Source organism: Blastomyces gilchristii (assembly GCF_000003855.2).
Source record: "Blastomyces gilchristii SLH14081 genomic scaffold supercont1.3, whole genome shotgun sequence".
Lineage (NCBI taxonomy): Eukaryota > Fungi > Ascomycota > Eurotiomycetes > Onygenales > Ajellomycetaceae > Blastomyces > Blastomyces gilchristii.
In genome coordinates this window covers 5,033,797-5,054,797 of record NW_003101680.1, presented here as the reverse complement: position 1 = coordinate 5,054,797, position 21,001 = coordinate 5,033,797, and the positions used below count along the sequence as shown (strand labels likewise).

The following is a 21,001-nucleotide window of genomic DNA, read 5'->3' as shown; positions in this document are numbered from 1 at the left end:
ACTTAGAAATAGTCAGATTCATAATGATCAAATGAATCTTGAACTGATTTTAAACTCTGTTTTGAAAATTCAAAAGAGAAGAACATCAAAACTGATAATTCATCTGCATTGAGTTTCTGCTTATATGAATATTCATGGCAATGAATTGGCTGATTCAGCTGTAAAAAAGGGTTCAGAATTAAGCAGATCTATTCAAAAAACAGTGTCCTGATCTTTCATAAAGAGAAAGATAAAAGAATCTTGTTTAAATAAATGAAATGAAAGCTGGCAGAAACAAAAGAAGAGTATACATTATTCAAGATTTGAGATAAAATCAAAGTGAAAATCTTGTTCAATTGAATGTAAAAAGAAAATATTCTCATCTATAATTCAGCTGAAACTAGGACATGGTTATTTCAAATCTTATATACAAAGATTTGATAATAGATTTGATTCAACAGAGTGCTCATTCTGCAATATGAATGAAAATTCTGAGTATATTGTAATGCATTGTGCATTATACAATAGTCTCAGAGTCAGATTAAAGAAAAAGTATGATTTAAATCAATTAAATATGAGATTCTTATTCTCAACTGAGACAGGAACTAAATACTTAATAGACTTTCTATCAGAAACTAGAGCAGCTACAAGAAAATGACTGAATTCAGAAGTATCTGAATATGAAGAGGTGAAAATTGACTAGATATAGTCTGTTAAAACAGCTATACATTATCTTTTAATAATTTTGTTTTATTATAGTCTCTCTTTACTGTACTTGTTTTCTTCTGTTCTTTTCTCTATCTATTTAATGTGTCTATCTTTAAGACTATGTTCTCTTTTCTTTTGTCATAATATTTTCAAATGATTTCAAACTATCAGAAGGTGTTGAAATACTGCAATTTGTAAACAGTTTTTGTATTCTGAGCTGGAATTTTCTGATTTTGCATATTTGAAATTGATAAATATATAATAGTTGTCTCTATAGATATAGGAAAAACCCTGAGAATTAAAGATTCTCAGGTAGATATCATAGTCTCTGACTGCATACATCTATAATTGAAGAATAATAATAATAATAATCAGCAGTGATCAGATATTGTTTACAAAGATATTAAAATTGAAAAAATTTTTATTCTTGAGAAGTTCTTGAATTAATATACAGATATTGTTAGAAACACTCTCTCTCTCTTATCTAAGTGAAAACACTTCACAGATGAATGAGAATACTCATAGTTTATAAGAATAAGAGCTATTATAGAAAAAGAAAAAAGAAGATGAGATTTTATAGACAGATCTGAGATATTTATACTACTCTAGAGAGATTTATTTACACTGTGAATAATTTCATAAAATAGTTAGATTACTTTAGTAAATAAAGAGTGATTATAAATTACAGATCTGAATCTTTCTATATAACTATAAAGAGTGATTGCAGACTGCAGATATCTTGATTCTACAATTTTACAGAGTTAATAAAAGAATAGAAAGCCAGTGTGACTCAGTTAATAAGACTGATAATCAAGACTGCACATATTAGAGATGCATGGATTTAAATCCCACTGCTAGCATCTGTTACTTCTTACTCATGAAAGCCTTCATGTAATAGAGGCTGAGTCTAATTAGTAAGGCTTGATGCAGGGTAGAACTCTCTACTGCAAGCTAAGTCACTAGTTAAACAAGATTCTGCAAACACTCATCAGAGTCAGTATGAGATGTCAATGTCTCACTATTCTACTGTACATCTGTCAAGATTCTAATGATATAGAGTCAAGCCTAATGTAGTGATTATACACTACTTAAGCAAGTCTCTAACTAGGGTCATCATCAGAGCCTAGCTCTTTCTTAAATACAGAGAATGATTTTGAAAACTACTTAACTAGCAGATCTAGACATATATCTAGACTCTAGACAGAGCCCTCTGATAGGCTAAAGCCTGCAAGCTCACTGTCAATTCCTAATACTAATAGAGAGAACTGTAGTCATCAAGTCTATAATTAGTCTCTAACACAGGGTGAGGCCACAACAGCTGATTGATAGGCCTATGAGCATCTAATAAGACCGAGATCAGCAATCAAAAGCTTGATGTGTGTGTCATCAAGTGAGCAGTGACAGTCACTAACTAACATCTCTGGAAATTAGTGGCTGGTCTGAGAGAATGAACACAGTGATCAGTTAATTATAGAGGATTAAATGTAATTAACTTAAGATGCATTCTGCGAGTGACTAGCATCTGTAGTTGAAGCTTCAATTTCCCCTCCTGCTATTAGATTTGAAAAGACCTGTATGAACTATGCTCTGAGAGTTATAAAGATAAGCTTAAATCATATAATTAGAGAAAGAGTCTCTTCTTCATTTTCATCAATTAACTCTGGAAATGAACTGGATTAAAATAGATTTCTTGATTAAAATGAAAATAATTCTTCAAAGAAAATATCTTCTCAACTGTACAGACTATACTGACTAATTAAAAATAAATTTTCTTCTTTAAATGTTGAAAAAGTTGATCATGAGAAGTTATCTCTCTGAAGAGAAAAGCTTGAATCTCTTATAGACTTATAAATAAGTGAACTATCTAAAGAGAAAGAATATGAACAGCATTTGAAGAGAATTTCTACAATCAATATAAAAGACTCTATTCTGATTTATTCAGATAACTCAAAAAATGAGAATTTGAATAGATTAGATACAGACATTGCTTATACTGAAGATAATATTAATTTTATCTCAGATTTCTGAAATTTAGACAGTGAATCTGAAGTCTTTGATGCTGAACTATTTATAATAGTGAAAGCTTTTATACTTATTAAAATAAAATCTTATAAAAGAGAAAATAGTTTGAAAGAGACATGAATATTCTCTAATAGTCAAGCTGCTTTAAAAAGACTTAGAAATAGTCAGATTTATAATGATTAAATAAATCTTGAACTGATCTTAAACTCTGTTTTAAAAATTCAAAAGAGAAGAATATCAAAGCTGATAATTCATCTACACTAAGTTTCTACTTATATGAATATTCATGACAATGAATTGACTGATTCAGCTGTAAAAAAAGATTCAGAACTAAGTAGATTTATTTAAAAAATTATATTCTGATCCTTTATAAAGAGAAAAATAAAAGAATCTTATTTAGAAAAGTGAAATAAACGCTGACAGAAATAAAAGAAGAGTATACATTATTCAAGATTTGAAATAAAACCCAAGTGAAAATCTTGTTTAATTAAATATAAAAAGAAAATATTCTCATCTATAATACAGCTGAAACTAGAATATGACTATTTCAAATCTTATATACAAAGATTTAATGATAGATTTGATTCAATAGAATGCTCATTCTGCAATATAAATGAGAATTCTGAGTATATTATAATGCACTGTGCATTATATAATAGTCTCAGAGTCAGATTGAAAGAGAAGTATAATTTAAATCAATTAAATATAAGATTCTTATTCTCAACTGAGACAGGAATTAAATACTTAATAGACTTTCTATCAGAAACTCAAGCAGCTATAAGAAAATGACTGAATTCAGAAATATCTGAATATGAAGAGAAGGAAATTGATCAGATATAGTCTGTTAAAACAGCTATATACTATCTTTTAATAATTTATTTCATTACAGTCTCTCTTTATTCTACTTTACTTTTTTCTTTCTATTCTTTTCTATCTATCTATTTAATGTATCTATCTTTAAGACTGTGGTCTCTTTTCTTTTATCATGATATTGTTAAATGATTTCAAAGTATCAGAAGATGTTAAAACACTGCAATTTATAAACAGTTTTTGTATTCTGAGCTGAAATTTTCTGATTTTGCATATCCGAAATTGATGAATGTATAATAGTTAACTTTATAGATATAGGAAAAACCCTGAGAACTAAAAGTTCTTAGGTAGATGTCATAGTCTCTGACTGCATACATCTATAATTGAAGAATAATAATAATAATAATAAAAGAATAGAAAATTCCTCACAATTCTACAGTGTCAAAGAACAATGATTTATAAGAATAAGTGAAAGATTAACTCATGAATACTTCTCTTTAATAAGAATAATCTCATAGAGAGTGATTCATCTATGAGATGAATCTATGTAATAATTATACAAGAATTTTATGAAAATAATTAAGAGTTAATCAGAACTCTTCTGTATGAAAGATATGAGATGAATCTATGTAATAGTCAGAGAAGAATCTGTAAATTATAAAGAATCTTATAGAATAAGAAACTGAGTGATAGACTCTTTTCTCTTTATAATAACAAGGAATTTTTCCTCACTGAGATTTTTTTATAAATATAAAGAGTTTTTAGTGAGTATCACTGCAGTGCTGAGCTGATTCTATGAAGTCACTTAGTGAAAGACTTCATAGATAAAGTCTTAGAGAGAGAGAAGTAGACTGGCCGCTGAGATCATGAATTTCACATTTGATCCCATTTGGTCTGATCCCATACATTTCTTGGCGTGAATCCCGCTGGGACTGGCTATCAAAAAAACATGTAAAGTGACTATATATCAGATCTTAAAATGGAATCATGACTTGAAAAAAATGAGAAAGTGGTCCCATTTGATTCCATTTAGTCTCATTCTTGATATAAAGTTACTATTTTTAGACATTTTAAGGTTTTTTTTAGTCTATTTTTAATTTTTTAAAAAGTAACACTTTTTGATAATGCTCAAATGAGATTTAAAGTCATTTAAAGCAATAAAAATAATTTAAATTGAGAAGTGAAAATCATGATCTCATTTGAAAAATGTGACAAGAGTAGACAGTAAGTCTCACTGAGACAGTATGAGACTACTATCTAATGTTAAAACTGTGTAATGAGATCAGTTGAATTGGTAATGAAACTATCAAAAAATCTAGTTCTGATTTCAGACACAGTCACACGGTCAGTCTAGAGAGAAGTATGTAAGAAATCTTACTTCTCACAGATTCTTTACTTCTATTTCTATTTCTTATATAATTAATAGAGTTAGCAGCCCTTGACTACACATAACTATATAGACTGGAGTTTACAAATACTATTCATAACTCAGCTTAAATACTAATATACATTTTAACCTCTATATTTTATCTTTCTACTGTGAATACTTCTAGTAGTTAACAGTACATATCACACCAAGCTGCAAACACCTGAATAATTGCCTGTGAGCTCTTATTCTTACAAGTTATGAAAAATTATTAAGAGTATATATTCAACTGTTATACTGATAATATATAATATTCTGATAATTTTATTGATAGAGATGAAAATAAAGTAAAAGTTCAACTCAAGTTGAGATATTTATTACTATCACTGAGAACAATTATAAGAAGAAACAATTAAGAAACTTATAATTATAAAATATAGAATTATCAGATAGTTTAATATCTCTGATCACAGTATATCAGAGAAGTGTAGTTTTCATGAGAAAGTAAAGAATAAACTTTCCCCGGTGGCTGAATGGTTAATGCGGCCACCCGGTAGCGCCTTGGCGTGGGAAACCAAGGCGCGTGGGTTTGAAACCTGCAGGGAATACATTAAATCCAGAACTCAAGCACCTCAGATTTCTAATAAATACAGAGGTGTACAAATCACTTCAATGAATTACTCTATGTTCCTGGGCTGAGAAGTTATTATTGCATGTATTTAATTGTCACTTCTTTGTATTTTCCTATGTTCTTGTTATCTTGATGTGATCTTAACACCTGTATTTCCTTCTGTATAATCAACACTTAATCTGTATTTAACATCATGCAAGAACTCATCATAAGCTCTGCTTATATATAAGTATAATAACAGAATAATAATAATAATAATAATAAAGAATAAACTTATATAAGAATATATTTAGTTATTTCATAAGTGTTATTAATAATCATTATTAAATTCTGATTATATAAGTAATTACTGAATAAATTAAATAGAACTGATTTTAATCTTCAGTCTCAGTCTTATTCTGATTTTGAAAAAATGATTATCTTTTACAGTTTATTCTGAGAAATTACTTTTATTTCACTGTTCTTAAATTAAATCTGATCATTTTTCACATCATTTCTCTCAGAAATGATTCATTTTCAGATTTTTTTTAAGACTTGATTCTGGTAAAACTCATATCAAGAAATGTATGAGATCAGATTAAATGAGATTAAATGTGAAATTTATAATCTTACTAACTAGTTTAAAAAGAACTGTGATATGCTTTCACTCTCTATTCAAGTTAATTCTCTATTTAACTCTAGCTTTCACTTCATTTCTTACTGTTTTCTAAAGCTTTCACTTCTATCTTCTCTCTCTGCTCTTTTCTTCATATGTGATTACTTCTTCTATAAGAGCTTCTACTTCTTCTCTACAGAGTCTCTGTTCTTCTCTTTATATATAATTACTTCTTCTATAAGAGCTTTCACTTCTTCTCTACAGAGTCTCTATTCTTTTCTTCATTAATAATTACTTCTTCTACAAGAGTTAATCTCTATAAAATAATTACTGTATATATAAGAGTGTATACTCATCTCTCATCTTTTAAAGAATTAGATGAGTTTTTACTCTTATATCTAACTCTATATAGCAGCGTACGCTGCAGATAATAAGAATATTATAGATCTTATAAAGATAGCAGTTATTACAGTCTGAAGTAAGTATATTAATACATGTTTTCATTTTTTATATTGACAGTTGAATCAGAGAGTTATTGATTTAAAATATATTCTTATCACTCAGATAATAGTAAATAAACTCACTAAAGTTCTAAACACTGATATTTATATAATTCATGATTTTACTAGATCTTACAGGTGTATAGATTGAAAATGCTTAATTTTACATTTGTATTTAGTTTTGACAGACTGTCTTAGTGGATTGAGTGTTTTTGTATGTGATTCTTGTTATCTTGAGAGAGGGGTGGCGGTTAGCGATCCCACTAGATCACGTGACCCACCACTATATTATATTCTTGTAGATAGATCTATCAATACAACCTTCAATTATTCTACACATATGATGGAAGGATTAGTAAACCAGATCACGTGATCTGACATAATGTTGAAGATATTCATGTTTTTCTATAAGTACCTTTTGTATGGTGAACTCATACAAAATGTACCTTTACGGTTGCGGTGATATTACGGTACGCTGGGGCGCACTCACTAGAGAGAGTGAGTGCGCTTGGCACGGTTAGTAACTTGTGTTTCATGTCATGTGATAAGAGTAGCCCTAACTTGGAGGTTCAAATTCTGGAAATTCTTCCCGCAGCAGAGCAAGCCACAGTCCGCTAGAGGGAAAAAGCAATAACAACGTTTCAGCTAGTTAGGGGAAGCAGGGAATCTGTGTAGCAAGGATAGATAGGAAAGATAATTGAGAGATATTCTTGTATTTTCATCTCCACAACCTAGTCTGAACAAGGAGGCTAATCATTCATGGACTTGTAGAGAGTTCAATTGAGTGGCTTGAACTTACATCCAATTAGAGAATTGAGACATCAATTCAGCCAGGTTGATAAAACCGTAGCTAACTGCTGCTAACTTGTAGAATTGATGCTTTTTTTTCACTTTCTTTCTTCCATTTTCTTTCTTTGTTCCTTCTAGAAGCGCACATCCATCACGTGAGGCTATCCCTGCGTCATCTACTAATTTTAGCCGTGCAGGATATTTTCGCTTTTTTCCTTTTCATGATGCTTGCAACTTTTTGATTCTTTTTACAACCCCTCCGACATTAAACAAAGGTCAGATGTTTCACTCTCGGTATTCCCCCCTCAACACGAAATAGCCGAGCGAACCTGATGGATCCGTGCGATTGTTCATATTGAACCCCCCGTCCTATTCGGGCTCCCTATATGTGGCTCAAACTTCACTTTCCGAGCGTTGTCAGTGTCATCCACTACATTTCACCATATAGACCTGCGATATGTACATCCTAGCCATGTCGGGACAGGTTGATTCCGTCCCGTTGACACCACGGGAAGCTGCTTCAGGAGTTCTAGGCTCAATTTCTCTTGCCTGTTGGATCTTCCTCCTGGTACGTACATACATGAACGTTGAAAAGAGCAAATGATACCAACCCAGATAAGAAATACAAATAGCTAACAGCCCAACATAGGTCCCTCAACTAATTGAAAACTACAAACAAGGCTCCGCCGACGCCGTTTCCGTCGCTTTCATCCTCGTCTGGTTCATAGGCGACATTGCAAACTTAATCGGCTCCCTCTGGGCGCAGCTTGTCCCCGTCATCATCGCCATTGCCGTCTACTTCTGTCTCGCAGACGGCATCCTCATTTGCCAATGCATCTACTACAACATAAAGAACGCCCGTCTGGAAGCTGCTTCCTCTACCCGTAAACGAAAGTACGGCAATGACCATCGCCGTACCTTGTCCGGCGGGACGGCAGTCGACGATTCTGACGCAGAGTCCGATGCCCCTGATCCCACCACGCCGCTCCTTTCACGCCGGATGAGTGAGAATCTAGGTATTTCCGCATCTGCTTCTTCAGCAGCGCGGAGGAGACCGTCGTCGGCGTCACGGAGACGACACTCACAGCACCATGTGCAGGATTCGTTGACGAAGATTCTAGAGGAAACGGAGCCCAGAAACGCGTGGGTGAAGAACAGTTTGAGTGTCTTTGGGATCTGTGCTGCAGGTGCCGCTGGATGGGCGATTGCTTGGCAGTCTGGTGTTTGGCAACCGACGACTAGGGAGCAACCGGGGAATATGGCGGTTGGGGCGCAGGTATTTGGGTATTTGAGTGCAGTTTGTTATCTAGGGTAAGTTTATAGCCCCTGAATGTTAACTCTCAACTCGGTTTCAATAGCTAATGGAGTTTGGGATGAACCGAACAGGGCGCGAATACCACAGATCCTCAAAAACTACCGTGAGAAATCATGTGAAGGTATGTTTGTCAAGGAAGTCTGCTGTCGTTTATATTTATGTGGAGTGGACGGGCTGACCGGTTTTTCATAGGGCTTTCTTTACTGTTTTTCATATTTTCTCTTATGGGCAATTTGTCATATGGCGCAGGGGTAAGTTCCCAATTCTATTGGCTGTAGAATATTTACCTACACCGCTGAGGAACCATCTACTAACAAAATGCCTAGATATTGTTTCATTCCACCGAAAAGGGTTACTTTCTTAAGAATCTCCCGTGGCTCATTGGCTCCCTTGGGACGATGGTTGAAGATGCCGTGATCTTTGCACAGTTCCGGATATACGCAGTCCAGCGTGCAGATTCATCCTCTTCGGCTGTGATATAAGCTCCCCATCCCCATCCTCTCGCTCTCATTTCTTTCTAAAAAAAAAAACACACACTTTCCTTCAGAATCCTTCCACTGTATCTCTTTTAATTACTTGGGTGGCACTCTCCTTTTTTTTCTCCCATTTCTTTCTTTTTTCTTTGCCTAGTCTCTTATTAAAAGCAAACCGGGACAGGAACCAAAAAACTTCGGCGGGAACCACGATATCGAAAGATGCATGTCACATCTCACATTTCTTATTTGATTTTTCTTATTGACGGAATACGACAATCATGACCATAAACCATATGACATTAGAAGCATCCTTGGAAGCACATCATATTGATATACTAAAAAAAAAAAAAAAAAAAAGAAAATTCAACCAATTGCTACCCGATTCTCTGGTCCAGTCCCCAACATGAAATTCCATGGTTATATATGAACTTCGCCAATTGGGGGGGTGGTCTGTCCGTAAAAGCGCCGTAGCTGTGCACCCCATTTCTCTTTTGTAATTTTCCTCTCGCAAATATGAGTACACGCCAATAGGAGGTAGGTGGATGAGGAGGGACGGAACCAAAACGTAAAGGAAAAAAAGAAAAGAAGAAAATTCGTTTAGTCGAAAAGACCGAAGCCCATGTCCTCGTCGGACTCTTCCTTCTCTGCAAATTGTAAGCCATACATTAGTCAGAGCTGCCTCTATTCGCGATATGTGGCGGGGACAATATTGAATGAGCCGTACCTTCTTCCTTCTCCTCCTTCTTCTCCTCAGCAGCACCGGCCTCAGCAGCGACAGGGGCAGCTCCGCCAGCGGCGGCAGCGGCACCACCGCCTGATCCGACGTTGAGCAGGAGGTCCTTTACATCCTTCCCCTCAAGAGCCTTTAGTGTTCAAAAAAATCTTCAAGTCAGCCTCAACTTTGCTCTTTAACAGTCCCAATTTTCCTAATTTATAGATCCAATTGCAACAGATATCGCGATTTGATGAAAAGAGACGGCACGGATAGGCGCAACGCGTGATATGTATGTACCTTGGCGAACAGAGAAGACCAGATTGGTTCAATATCTTGGACATTGGCGGCCTTCAGGATTGATTGGAGCTTGTCAGACTATACAAATCCCCCCGAGAAATCAAAATGTGTCAGCAACCATTTCCTTTTCGTAAACATATTCCATATTCCACGTCGCTTTGCAGCTGCAGGCTTCCCCTTTCTTCCAAAATATCACATTTTCGAATGTACGGGTCTAAACATACCGTGACATCAACGCCATCATCGGCCAGGATCAAGGCGGCGTAGGAAACAGCGAGCTCGGCGGTAGACATTGTGAGAGAGGGTATCCGGCGGCAAAGGATACGATGTGATGCGATGCAGGCGTTGGGTTGACGGGGAGGGAGAAAGAGAAAAGAGATGACAGATCGGAAGCAGCTCGTCGTCGTCGGTTCGTTGGTGTCCAAAATTGTGTGGAAAATAAAACCCTCGCTTAACCTTGGCTGGGATGGCCCGTGCTTGCAGCGGGGTCACGTGGGGAATTTATCTTCCACCCCGATCGGGAAACACTTGTTAGAGACCTATCGGAACATCTACAACACTTACACCATCTACATACAACCTCCAGTTTACTTGTGTTTGGCCTGGATTTATCCCTTCCTGTTTCCGGGCTAGCCGCAGCTCCAATTTAACCGCGTATGAAAGTGGGCCAATCTCTCGAAATATGGCCGACTCCCCCGCCGTATCCATCCCTCTAGATCCTCAAGAACAACCTATCCTAGACCAGCTCCTTGTAATTCGAGACGCCCTCTTGCTCCTCAAACAAGATAAATCGAGGTACATCAAGTCCCAAGATGTGCTCCACTATCATGACCAGGTCGTCGAACAAGTCCAGAGGCTGAACGCCATCCGAACGGAACATACAGTAGAGCATAGTCGAGGTTCGTCCACCCCGCAATAGAACATCCCTTCTCAGGACTTACGGCCAGTTTATTCATCTAACTCCAGTCCTCATGCCGCAGTTGATAATGTGCTTGACGATTGTTTCCAGCTGATTTCGTTGCTATTTCTTACCGTTGGGAGGAACAATGAAGCCCCCGCAGCGTAAGTTTAAAATTCTTATCTATATACATACCTGCTCTTTTCTTTCCGGTTTATTCCCAGTCCGGTTACAACAGGCAATTACTAACATATATCTGATTCAATAGATATGCCATGGCTTCAACAATTAAGGTAATTAAAAATGGGTGTACCCGTTCCATAATCGTTCTAACTGATGTAATGTAGCGCCTCCTCGACCATCTAAGGGAAGCGGCATTTTATAGCCAGAAGGACTTGGATTCGGTCTCGAAAACCTTGGATACCATGCAGGAGAACATTAATAGAGGAAAAGAGACATGTTCACCGGATGTATTGAAGCTTTTGGAGGTTCGTTTAGAAACATGTCGGAAACAATTAGCTGAACTGCAGCATGAGCTTTCGTTCTTGTCGCCCGAGCTCGCCCCGACTCATGAGACACTCGTCTCCATTTTACGTTCTACATCGGCTGCAAATACAAGGTCAAAGGTAGTGTCTAGTTTTTTTTTACTTCCCAGGTTCGTACACTAGGCTAATTTCCACTGTGGTTTCGTAGTTTTCTGCCTCTGAGGTCGCGAGCTTCCGAGAGCAACTCAAAGCTATACAGGATTCAATGAAAGGCGGTAATTTTGTGGGACCTGATGGCTCGATCCCTGAAGGCCAAGAAATCGTTAAAGCTTTGTTAGATAGATGTTGGAAATGGTCGGAAATTGTGCTCGAAAGGTAACGCCTCGCAATTGCCCTGAATTGGTGGATTCAGGCTTACTGAATCCCCTTTGTTTACTTTTCTAGGCATGGCCAAATCGACGAACGGTTCAAAGACCCATATATCAAACTTCTGGAGATTCGCAACCAGCTAGATCGCCTTGTCATGACCCAGGCTTGGTCGCTAAGAGAAACAGATTTATTTATGTATCAGAGAAAGCTTAACAATATTGACGAATCCCGGGTTGATGGGAATTTCTTGGATAGCGATGGGAAACCGGCCGATATTCACGCTCAAAGGGTATGGTTATATTGCTCTCCCGGTTTAGAAGTTTGAGTGAACTTTCGGGTACTGATTTTCCGCGCAGACACTTCTTTATCTGATTCGAAGGAGCTATGCCTTAATATACGGTTTGCTTATCTCGTCTGAGCCTGTCTCGGAAGCGCTCCTACCAATATATAACCAACTTCAGACATTGAGGAGATGCTTAATTGAAGTTAAGGAGTCGGGCGGGGTTTCCAATTCCAGGGAACTCTATCCATATAGTATGAAGGTCAGTCTACTACCCATTTGCTATTATTAGCTGCTATTATATATTTTCTGGCTTTATGCATGCACACGGTGCTAACACGCCCTTCAGCTCAACTCCATCGATAATATGAGAGTTGATGGTAAGTTTTATGTTGGGAATGACTTACCCGAAGGTCAAGGGAGTGTCAACGAACTTCTTGCACAATGTTATGATCTCTGCTACGAGCTTAGGGCAGACACGGAAGAGAGTAGAGACAGCAAATGAGAAGATAGCATTAATTTATGAACGGTTTCTTTGGTTGGCATTTAAATAATGATCTTTTTTCCACCTTTCCTATGATATTTCATACCCGTCTTTCTTTCCTTCTTCATATCAGGCTCGCGTTCAGCTTTTCTTTGGCTTTTTTGGGACGATCTCTCTACTGAGGTTTGTTGATGGTACAATTTAACTTTCTCAACCTTGTACAATGGGAGTTGTATCATAATCTCTGTCTACCAGCTATCGAATGCTATGTATCTATTAATTGAGTGACAGCCACCTTCCGATGTTATTCCCCACAAAATTAGACCCGAAATCGGCCTTAGTCAGCCGCAGTCAGCCAATCAGCATTCTCCTGAAAAGATTACCCCAAAAACTTACTCTTTCCGCCAACATCGAATGGAGACATTTTCAACTTCTTTCTGGCAATAGCTGCGGATATCTCCAAAATGATGCGGCAGTATTTCTGCCAAAGGGCAGTTGCTTCGCGAAAGGTTAGTAACCATACCATTTAATTTAGTATGTATCCCGGCGTTTAACTAACAATAAATCAGCTTGCACAATGCCTACCACTCGGAGCCCGAATCCGAAGCCGCGGGCTTGCAACAGAGGCAGACCCTCAAAACAGCGCAAATAGCAATTCCTCCCGTTTCCCTCCATATCCCAAGATTCTAAACAATCTCCGCGAAGTACGACGGGTCTTAGGAACCGAGCGCTCTCTCACCCTCGCTGAGAAGATCCTGTATTCCCATCTCGATAATGTGGAAGAGTCACTCCTCTCCGATACCCAGAATGGGAAGAATATCCGCGGCCAGGCCAATCTGAAGCTGAAGCCCGATCGTGTCGCCATGCAGGATGCATCGGCGCAAATGGCACTGCTTCAATTCATGACGTGTGGACTCCCCTCGACCGCAGTCCCTGCGAGCATACATTGCGATCACATGATTGTGGGGGAAAAGGGAGCTGATGTGGATCTCCCAGCGTCGATTAAGGGGAATAAAGAGGTTTTTGATTTCCTGGAGTCCGCTGCGAAGAAATATGGTATTGAATTTTGGCCTCCCGGTGCGGGCATTATTCATCAGACCGTTTTGGAGAACTATGCTGCTCCGGGCCTTGTGATGCTGGGTACAGATAGCCATACGCCTAACGGCGGTGGTTTGGGCGCCATTGCTATTGGCGTTGGTGGTGCGGATGCCGTTGATGCGCTTGTGGATGCCCCTTGGGAATTAAAGGCGCCAAAGGTGCTTGGGGTTAAGCTTGAAGGCAAACTGTCTGGCTGGACGGCGCCGAAGGATATCATTCTGCACCTTGCTGGGAAATTGACTGTTCGTGGCGGCACTGGGTATATAATCGAGTACTATGGCCCTGGTGTCGAATCGCTTAGCTGTACCGGAATGGCTACTATCTGCAACATGGGCGCTGAAGTTGGAGCAACTACATCACTTTTCCCTTTCTCACCTAGCATGGTACCGTACCTGCGAGCCACCAATCGAGGCGATATTGCAGATGCCGCAGCGGCTATTGCGTCATCGGGTCCTCAGAACCTCCTGCGCGCAGACATCAACGCAGAATATGATCAACATATTACAATTGATCTTTCAACCCTCGAGCCACATATTAATGGACCCTTTACTCCAGATCTTTCAATCCCTCTGTCATCATTTGCACAGACCGTTCGCGAAAAGAAGTGGCCTGAAACTTTCGGCGCTGGTCTTATTGGGAGCTGCACCAACAGTTCTTATGAAGACATGACTCGTGCGGAAGATCTTGTCAAACAAGCTTCCGAGGCCGGCCTAAAGCCAAAAGCAGATTTCTTCATCACGCCGGGAAGTGAGCAAATTCGAGCTACCCTAGACCGCGATCAGACATTGGCAACTTTCTCTGCTGCCGGGGGAACCGTCCTAGCTAACGCCTGCGGACCGTGTATCGGTCAATGGAAGCGGACTGATGGGGTCAAGAAACGCGAGAGCAACGCGATCCTGACCTCATACAACCGCAATTTCCGCGGACGAAACGATGGAAACCCCGCAACCATGAATTTCCTCGCTTCTCCCGAAATTGTCACTGCCATGTCATATGCGGGCAGCACCACATTCAACCCCATGACGGACACTCTCCCAACCCCAAGCGGCAAACCCTTCAAGTTCCGTCCCCCGACAGGCTTCGACCTCCCCAAATCCGGCTTCGAATCAGGAAACCCAGACTTCCAACCAAGCATGGCCGCCCCATCCCCTTCCTGCCCCGTCGTAATCTCCCCAACCTCAGACCGCCTCGCAGTCCTCGAACCCTTCTCACCTTTCCCCCCCCACAACCTCACTTCCCTTCGCGTCCTCTACAAAGTCAAGGGTCAATGCACAACAGACACCATCTCTGCCGCCGGCCCCTGGCTCAAATACAAAGGCCACCTCCCGAACATCTCCGCCAACACCCTCATCGGCGCCATAAACGCTGCAACAGGCGAGACGAACGTCGCCTACGACATCGATGGTAGCACCTACTCCATCCCAGACCTCGCCTCCAAATGGAAAGAGGCCGGCACGGAATGGCTCGTTGTCGCCGAAGACAACTACGGCGAGGGCAGTGCGCGCGAACACGCCGCGCTACAACCGCGCTATCTAGGCGGACGCATAATTGCCGCCAAGAGCTTCGCGCGCATCCACGAGACGAACTTGAAGAAACAGGGCGTCGTACCGTTGACGTTTAGGGACAAGGCGGATTATGACCGGATTGATGCGTGTGATACGGTTGATACGGTTGGCTTGTATGAGGTACTGACCAGCGGTGGGCAGGGGGGTCAGGAGGTGAGATTGCGGGTGACGAAGAAGGGGAGTGGAGAGGTTTTTGAGATTCCGATGAAACATACGTTGAGCAAGGATCAGTGTGGATTTATCCTTGCGGGAAGCGCGTTGAATTTATTGGCGAAGAAAGCTAATAAATAGGCAGGTTGAGACACCGGGTGTGTTTCCAACGGGGTTTGTTAAAAAAATAAAAAATAAAATTGCTACTAGGGTGTTTTTCTATATAGATGAGTGGAATTTCTCCCTTGGATTTCTAATCCATCTTCTACGATTTTTGCTGTTTCCTATATTCTATTTGTCATTTAGATACTTTGCTCTTGCGTTTCATTCGTCATTTACCAACCTGTATTTCCTTTCGTCGTCCTTTATGTCTCCTTTTCTCGTTTGTCTTCTACTTCCTTTAGGCTTGAGACACGGAGTAGACAAAAAGATTTTCATTAAAGGCAAAGATTAATCACAGTACATACTCGGGCGGCATCAGCGATATATTTAATTTTACTTCAATACTTTTCTCCAGACTCACTTTGCCTGGCCAGGTATGGTAGAGTATGTCTGTCTGGATAAAATTCGTTTATTTTACTTATTTCCCCCGCATATCTCATACCATCAAAGCAGCAAAACTAGAGTAGGCAAATAAAGAAAACCCTGAAATTATGACTGTGGAGTTACCCCGTTGTCTTCTTATGAAGGTGACTTGTAATCGGGAACATTTGAATGATGTATGTAAACGTCCATGTGAAAAAATGGTAACACGTCGCACTCGGAGGGATCCGGTCTCATAGAAAGGGGGAGGCGTGGGAATGAAGGGTTGATTGATAAAGGCCCAAGTTCTAGAGTGATTATGTATACAATCTTCTCGATTTCCCTGCTCCTTAGAAATTCAAGGAACGCACACGTCAGGTAGAGGAGAGAGCATTCCATAATCTCTATGTATTAAAAATGTAACATTTCGTTTTTCTAGCAGTGTTCGTCGTTGGTTGTTGTGGTTGTGGTGACATTTCAAAATTCAGGATGAATAGAAGAAAGGGAGAAGAAAAATAGACATTTGTTTGGACGACTGCTGGGATTGGGAGGTATTGGTTATCTGGGAAAAGACAAGAAGTTACGAAGGAAAATACGACTCTGGGATCCTAAGAGGGAAAGGAACCTTGAGGTAAGTCGGGACATGCATGATCTGGTAAACATAGGGGCAAGCAGTAGAAATCCGGTAGTTTAAATGAAAAAGACGAAAAACTGGGGGGAGGGAAGAGCCGGGAGAAAAGCAATCGACCACAGGAATGATATAAACGGCAGATGGGGTAATGACGAAGATGAATATGAACGGGAAAAGAGACAAAAGGAACCAAAACGGGGGGAAAAGAAAAAAAAAATTCAGAAGCGAGACCACTAAAGTCCTAACTACCCGGTCCACAGTGGTTTTATTGAAAAAAACTTCGGACGGCCATCTGGTATTTTGGGTTAACATTTGCAAATATCGGCTCTACATTTATGCCCGTTGCTGTCGCCAGTTGTTTCGCCGAGCTCGCCACACGAGCGGCTGTACCGCCTTGCAGCGTCTCTGCTTCAAGTGCCTGTACGATGAACGTGAATGCCTTCGCAGCATTGTTGAACACTGTGGGATTTTGTCTATTTGAGAATTTTTGGGTCAGCTCTAGCACAAATTGCGCCTGAACTTAAAGATAAAAAAAAGGGGTCGAGGTTGGGAAGGGGAAGGGATACATACTGGTCAATAAGCTGCGCGAGGAACGAATAGACATACGGCGCCGCTTCCTCATCGTTGACAATGGGCAAAGTATTAAACCAATTCTCCACAACCTCCTGCGGATTCTGCACCTTACTAGAATTGTAATGTAAAATCTTCGCAATACTAGCTGACGCATTCTCCGTCGCGAAGATATGCTCCTGAGTCCTGGCCTTGGCGTGCTGCGTCGCCTGGAAGAGCGTCGGGATGCTCGCGGCCACAAACTCGCTCCACGCTAGCCCGCCCTTCTGCGCAGCCATGCCGACACCATAACATGCTGCTTGCCGGTTCGCGGCATTGTCATCCCGCATGCCGTTAATGAGTGGCTGCAGGATATGATCTTTGTAATTCCACGATTGCTCACCGCAGAATTCAAGCACGTCGTCCATAATACAAATACCCCATTGACGCTGCGTGGAGTCCTGGCTTGCGATGAAGGAATCATAGAAAGAGAGCAGTTGACCCCAAGCTGGTAGGAAGGCAGGGCCATGGTTCTTGAAGATGATGTGGAAGGCTTTGTTCATGTCGCTAAGAAGGTTCTGGTCCTCTTCGACTTCGATTTCATAGGAGTAGGTATCATCATCCCCATCCTCGAGTTCTGCTTTTTCTTCCAAACGTCGCTTTACTCGTTCCTGATAGTCTACAAGCGATGACTTTGCAGACGTGATGAATGCTTGCATGTGAGCAGGGGTTAGGCTATTTTTCCCGGCAACTTCAACTGATTCGTAGAAGCATTGGAACATTTCCGCCAGTGTATCAATGGCAGGCTCTGCGCTTAGAACCTCAATAAGCTTTTCGACAGTCTTGGACCACATTTGCAAGAATTCAGGAGACTGATCCCCGTGTGCTGTCTTGTAAGAATTTAGCAACTGAGGGATTAAGCTAGCAGACGAGACCCGGACCGGGTCGTGGAAGAAAAACGCCAGCCCTGGAATAGCAATCTTCTCCAGGGTCTCAACAACATAAGGCTCGAAGGCAGCAGCAAGAACTTGCGCGTAAATCGTAATCAGCTCAATAGCAGTGTTTTTATCTTCGAGTGCGCTTGTTCGAATTCCAATAATTTTGTCCTTCAACGGAACGAGCTCCCACCCTACGTCTTGCTCAACCTGTCTAAGCTGCTCTTCATCATCGAGAATCTGGACGTCCGCTTTGGCACCAGCAACTAGGAGAAGTGGCGGCATGACACCGGGAAGATATGGAGCGAAATCTTGCTTGAGGACTCGACACATGCGACCCCAGCAGTGGAGAAGATACGACGATTGAGGATCGTCCGCATCCGTAATGCTCTGTTGGATATTGCCAAGAAGCTGTACCAAAGTCAACGCATCCCGGCCCATCTTCTCCTTTCCAACTGCCAGTGCAATCAAAGTGGCGCATTCCATAGCCTTCGCACGCAAAATTCGGAATTCCTTGGATTGCTCCTCATTCAGAACGTTAAACAACAACGGCATAAGAGTATCATAGAACTGTCCAAATGCAGTCTCCGCAGAATCAGCAACTGTAGCGATGGTAGAAAGCGCCTGTTCCTGAACATATCGCTTTGGGCTTCGCAGTAGCTGTAGCAGGCGTCTCAGGAGCTCTTCAAGATAAGGCTCAAGAATCTCCTTCTCCGCCTCCTCGCAGAAGTTAACTAGCGCAGCAGCGGCATGGGACTGGACGCGGGGTTCAGTCGAATCCAGAACGGGAATAATACTTCCGAGGACGATGGAATGGTACTTTTCCTGCATGGTTGGTGCGAAATCGGTGCTCATCTGGCCAAGGGCATTGCACCCAGCAAAGCGGACTCGCGGGTGTGGGTCTTGGAGCGCTGGCACGACAAGTGCGAGAACCTGGTCCAGTTCGCCCTCCATGAGGTCCCTGCAACCTTCGGATATAGCGGAAATCGCCATAAGCGCCGCATGCCGATCGCGCCAGGCAGTTGATGACATCATGCGAGGAACCCAGACGAAAGTTGCGGGTAGAATTACCTGGCCGCCGAGTTGATTTGGCTAGGCGGTCCATGCATTGCTCACCAGCAAACGTGGTTTTTGTCACTTTCCTCGAGATCAAGCTGCAGGGATAGAAGCGTTAGCAACATTATCAATAAGCCGCCACTGCCCTTAGAAATTGGGTTCAGTGCTTACATCTTCTGACTGAGTCCATTCAGCAGCATCCTCGTCATCCAAGCCAACATCGGTCATCAAACTCAGACATTGGGTAACCATTTCCCCGGCGTACGTCGGATCATTCTTGCACATCTTAGGGGAATAATCGGCAAATGTAGCCATCAACTCAAGCGCATTCTGTCTCACTTGATCAGACAGTTCTTTATCGCCAATAACACTGATGCTAAACTTTACAAGGTTGTTGAAGAGCGCCTTGAACATCTTGGGACACACTTCCGCGAGCTCAATTAACGCAATGAATGCCTTGGACAGGTTATCGCTCTCATCGGCCTCTTTGAGGGGAGGCAATATATTGAGAACATCGGGGACTAAGGAGAAGAATTTTGTTTGGCTCTTCCTTGTGATGGAACGGAAGAATGAGGAAAACGCTTCCATTGCAGATATCCGAACCTATATTAGTTCGTAGTTCCGGATCATCAGTAAAAACAAGGCGCATCGCTTCGTTCTTTTCATGTAAGGTGCATACAGAAATATTCTCATCCCTAAAACCTTTCGAGAAAACATCCACAACCATATCCTCATGTTGTTTTTCAATAATACCCGGTGTCGTCGAAAATATCCGGAACGCGGAATCTCGCACACCAGGATCAGTAGACTGACTAGCCTGGAAAAGCACTCCAAGGAGTTCGGGCCATTGCTCCCCTAAAAGATCCCCAATAAATAAATTAATGATTGGGCGCTAGGCTCAGGTAATTTGCATTCGGTGCGGGTTAGCAAAGACATACCATGGTCGGCATATTGACCCGCAATTTCAGCCACGGCGTCGCCAATTTTATTCCGCACGTGGGCTAAACTCTCATTCCCCAGCGACTCTAGCAGTTTTTGCCGAATGGCCACTCTTTGCTCTTGCGAAAGCGTGAAGAACAACTCCTTCGATTCAGTAGAATTGGGGAGCCTCGTTGACCGTGTCGATATCCGACGGAACAGGACAGCAGCAAATGATCGTGTCTATATACAAACGAAAAGAGGTAAGCAAGATATATGTTAACAAAACACAGCGAAAAAGAAAAACGACATCCTTCCAAATACGTACACTGGCATCCTCCGCCCCATTTAATTGTTCCGCCAGCCCTATGAGCAAGACATCAGGACGGCCCTGCACCCATTCATTATTCAACTGTTCCTCAGCCTGCGTCCGCACTATATTGTCGGCGGATGCTAAGGCAAGCAAGAGCTGCGAGAGCGCAACGTGGACCTCCTGCGGCAACAACGACATTGTTGCTCCTCACTGTTGGGGTGTTGGTATAGGTGTTACTGATGGTTCTCGTTCTCGTTTTTGTAGTTGTATTTGTATCGTCCCTAGGCGCTATCTGAGGAGTATCGGGAAACTTGCTTCTTTTTAAATTTCAACGAAAAGACAAGGAAATGTGTAGCCGGATACGCGCGCGCCAAAAAATATCTTAGAGAAAGGAAAGGAACGAGTAGGAAAGGGGGAACCCAATTAGATTGAATTTCCGGTATATCAGACGTATTCGGTTTGTGCGTTGGAGACTTGTTTCAATTATAAAAGTTGGACGTTAAGACGGTGGTTGTTGGTGGTGGTGGGGGGTTTCTAAGTACAAC

General features: G+C 41.1%; 5 protein-coding genes across 6 annotated transcripts; 3 read left to right on the top strand and 2 right to left on the bottom strand.

Moving 5' to 3' along the window:
• The first annotated feature begins 7,401 nt into the window (after positions 1 to 7,401).
• Positions 7,402 to 9,628, top strand: BDBG_02555 (vacuolar membrane PQ loop repeat protein). Its single transcript, XM_002627838.2, has 5 exons — positions 7,402 to 7,968; positions 8,050 to 8,711; positions 8,787 to 8,836; positions 8,908 to 8,966; positions 9,042 to 9,628. Exons 1-5 carry the CDS (start codon positions 7,858 to 7,860, stop codon positions 9,195 to 9,197), a joined length of 1,038 nt encoding a protein of 345 aa, XP_002627884.2. The 5' UTR covers positions 7,402 to 7,857; the 3' UTR covers positions 9,198 to 9,628.
• Positions 8,523 to 10,623, bottom strand: BDBG_02554 (60S acidic ribosomal protein P1). The gene is made up of 4 exons (XM_002627837.2): positions 10,428 to 10,623; positions 10,204 to 10,281; positions 9,916 to 10,054; positions 8,523 to 9,835 (listed from the first exon to the last, which is right to left on the bottom strand). The coding sequence occupies exons 1-4, from the start codon at positions 10,494 to 10,496 to the stop codon at positions 9,789 to 9,791; spliced, it is 333 nt and encodes a 110-aa protein (XP_002627883.1). The 5' UTR covers positions 10,497 to 10,623; the 3' UTR covers positions 8,523 to 9,788.
• Positions 10,624 to 10,747: 124 nt separating this feature from the next.
• Positions 10,748 to 13,094, top strand: BDBG_02553. Of its 2 annotated transcripts, none has more exons than XM_002627836.2 (8): positions 10,748 to 11,102; positions 11,184 to 11,265; positions 11,370 to 11,394; positions 11,449 to 11,727; positions 11,795 to 11,961; positions 12,031 to 12,244; positions 12,312 to 12,497; positions 12,585 to 13,094. In XM_002627836.2, the coding sequence occupies exons 1-8, from the start codon at positions 10,886 to 10,888 to the stop codon at positions 12,738 to 12,740; spliced, it is 1,326 nt and encodes a 441-aa protein (XP_002627882.1). In that variant the 5' UTR covers positions 10,748 to 10,885; the 3' UTR covers positions 12,741 to 13,094. The 2 variants fall into 2 exon arrangements, with proteins under 2 accessions (XP_002627882.1, XP_031577150.1); XM_031720838.1 differs by having other exon boundaries at positions 11,170 to 11,265.
• Positions 13,095 to 13,138: 44 nt separating this feature from the next.
• Positions 13,139 to 16,194, top strand: BDBG_02552 (aconitate hydratase, mitochondrial). Its single transcript, XM_002627835.2, has 2 exons — positions 13,139 to 13,228; positions 13,289 to 16,194. Exons 1-2 carry the CDS (start codon positions 13,184 to 13,186, stop codon positions 15,671 to 15,673), a joined length of 2,430 nt encoding a protein of 809 aa, XP_002627881.1. The 5' UTR covers positions 13,139 to 13,183; the 3' UTR covers positions 15,674 to 16,194.
• Positions 16,195 to 16,950: 756 nt separating this feature from the next.
• BDBG_02551 (importin beta-3 subunit) lies at positions 16,951 to 20,654 on the bottom strand (the record flags this gene model as incomplete). Its single annotated transcript, XM_031720837.1, has 6 exons — positions 16,951 to 17,158; positions 17,256 to 19,261; positions 19,397 to 19,828; positions 19,905 to 20,080; positions 20,164 to 20,386; positions 20,472 to 20,654. The coding sequence occupies 6 exons, from the start codon at positions 20,652 to 20,654 to the stop codon at positions 16,951 to 16,953; spliced, it is 3,228 nt and encodes a 1,075-aa protein (XP_031577149.1).
• Positions 20,655 to 21,001: the final 347 nt, after the last annotated feature.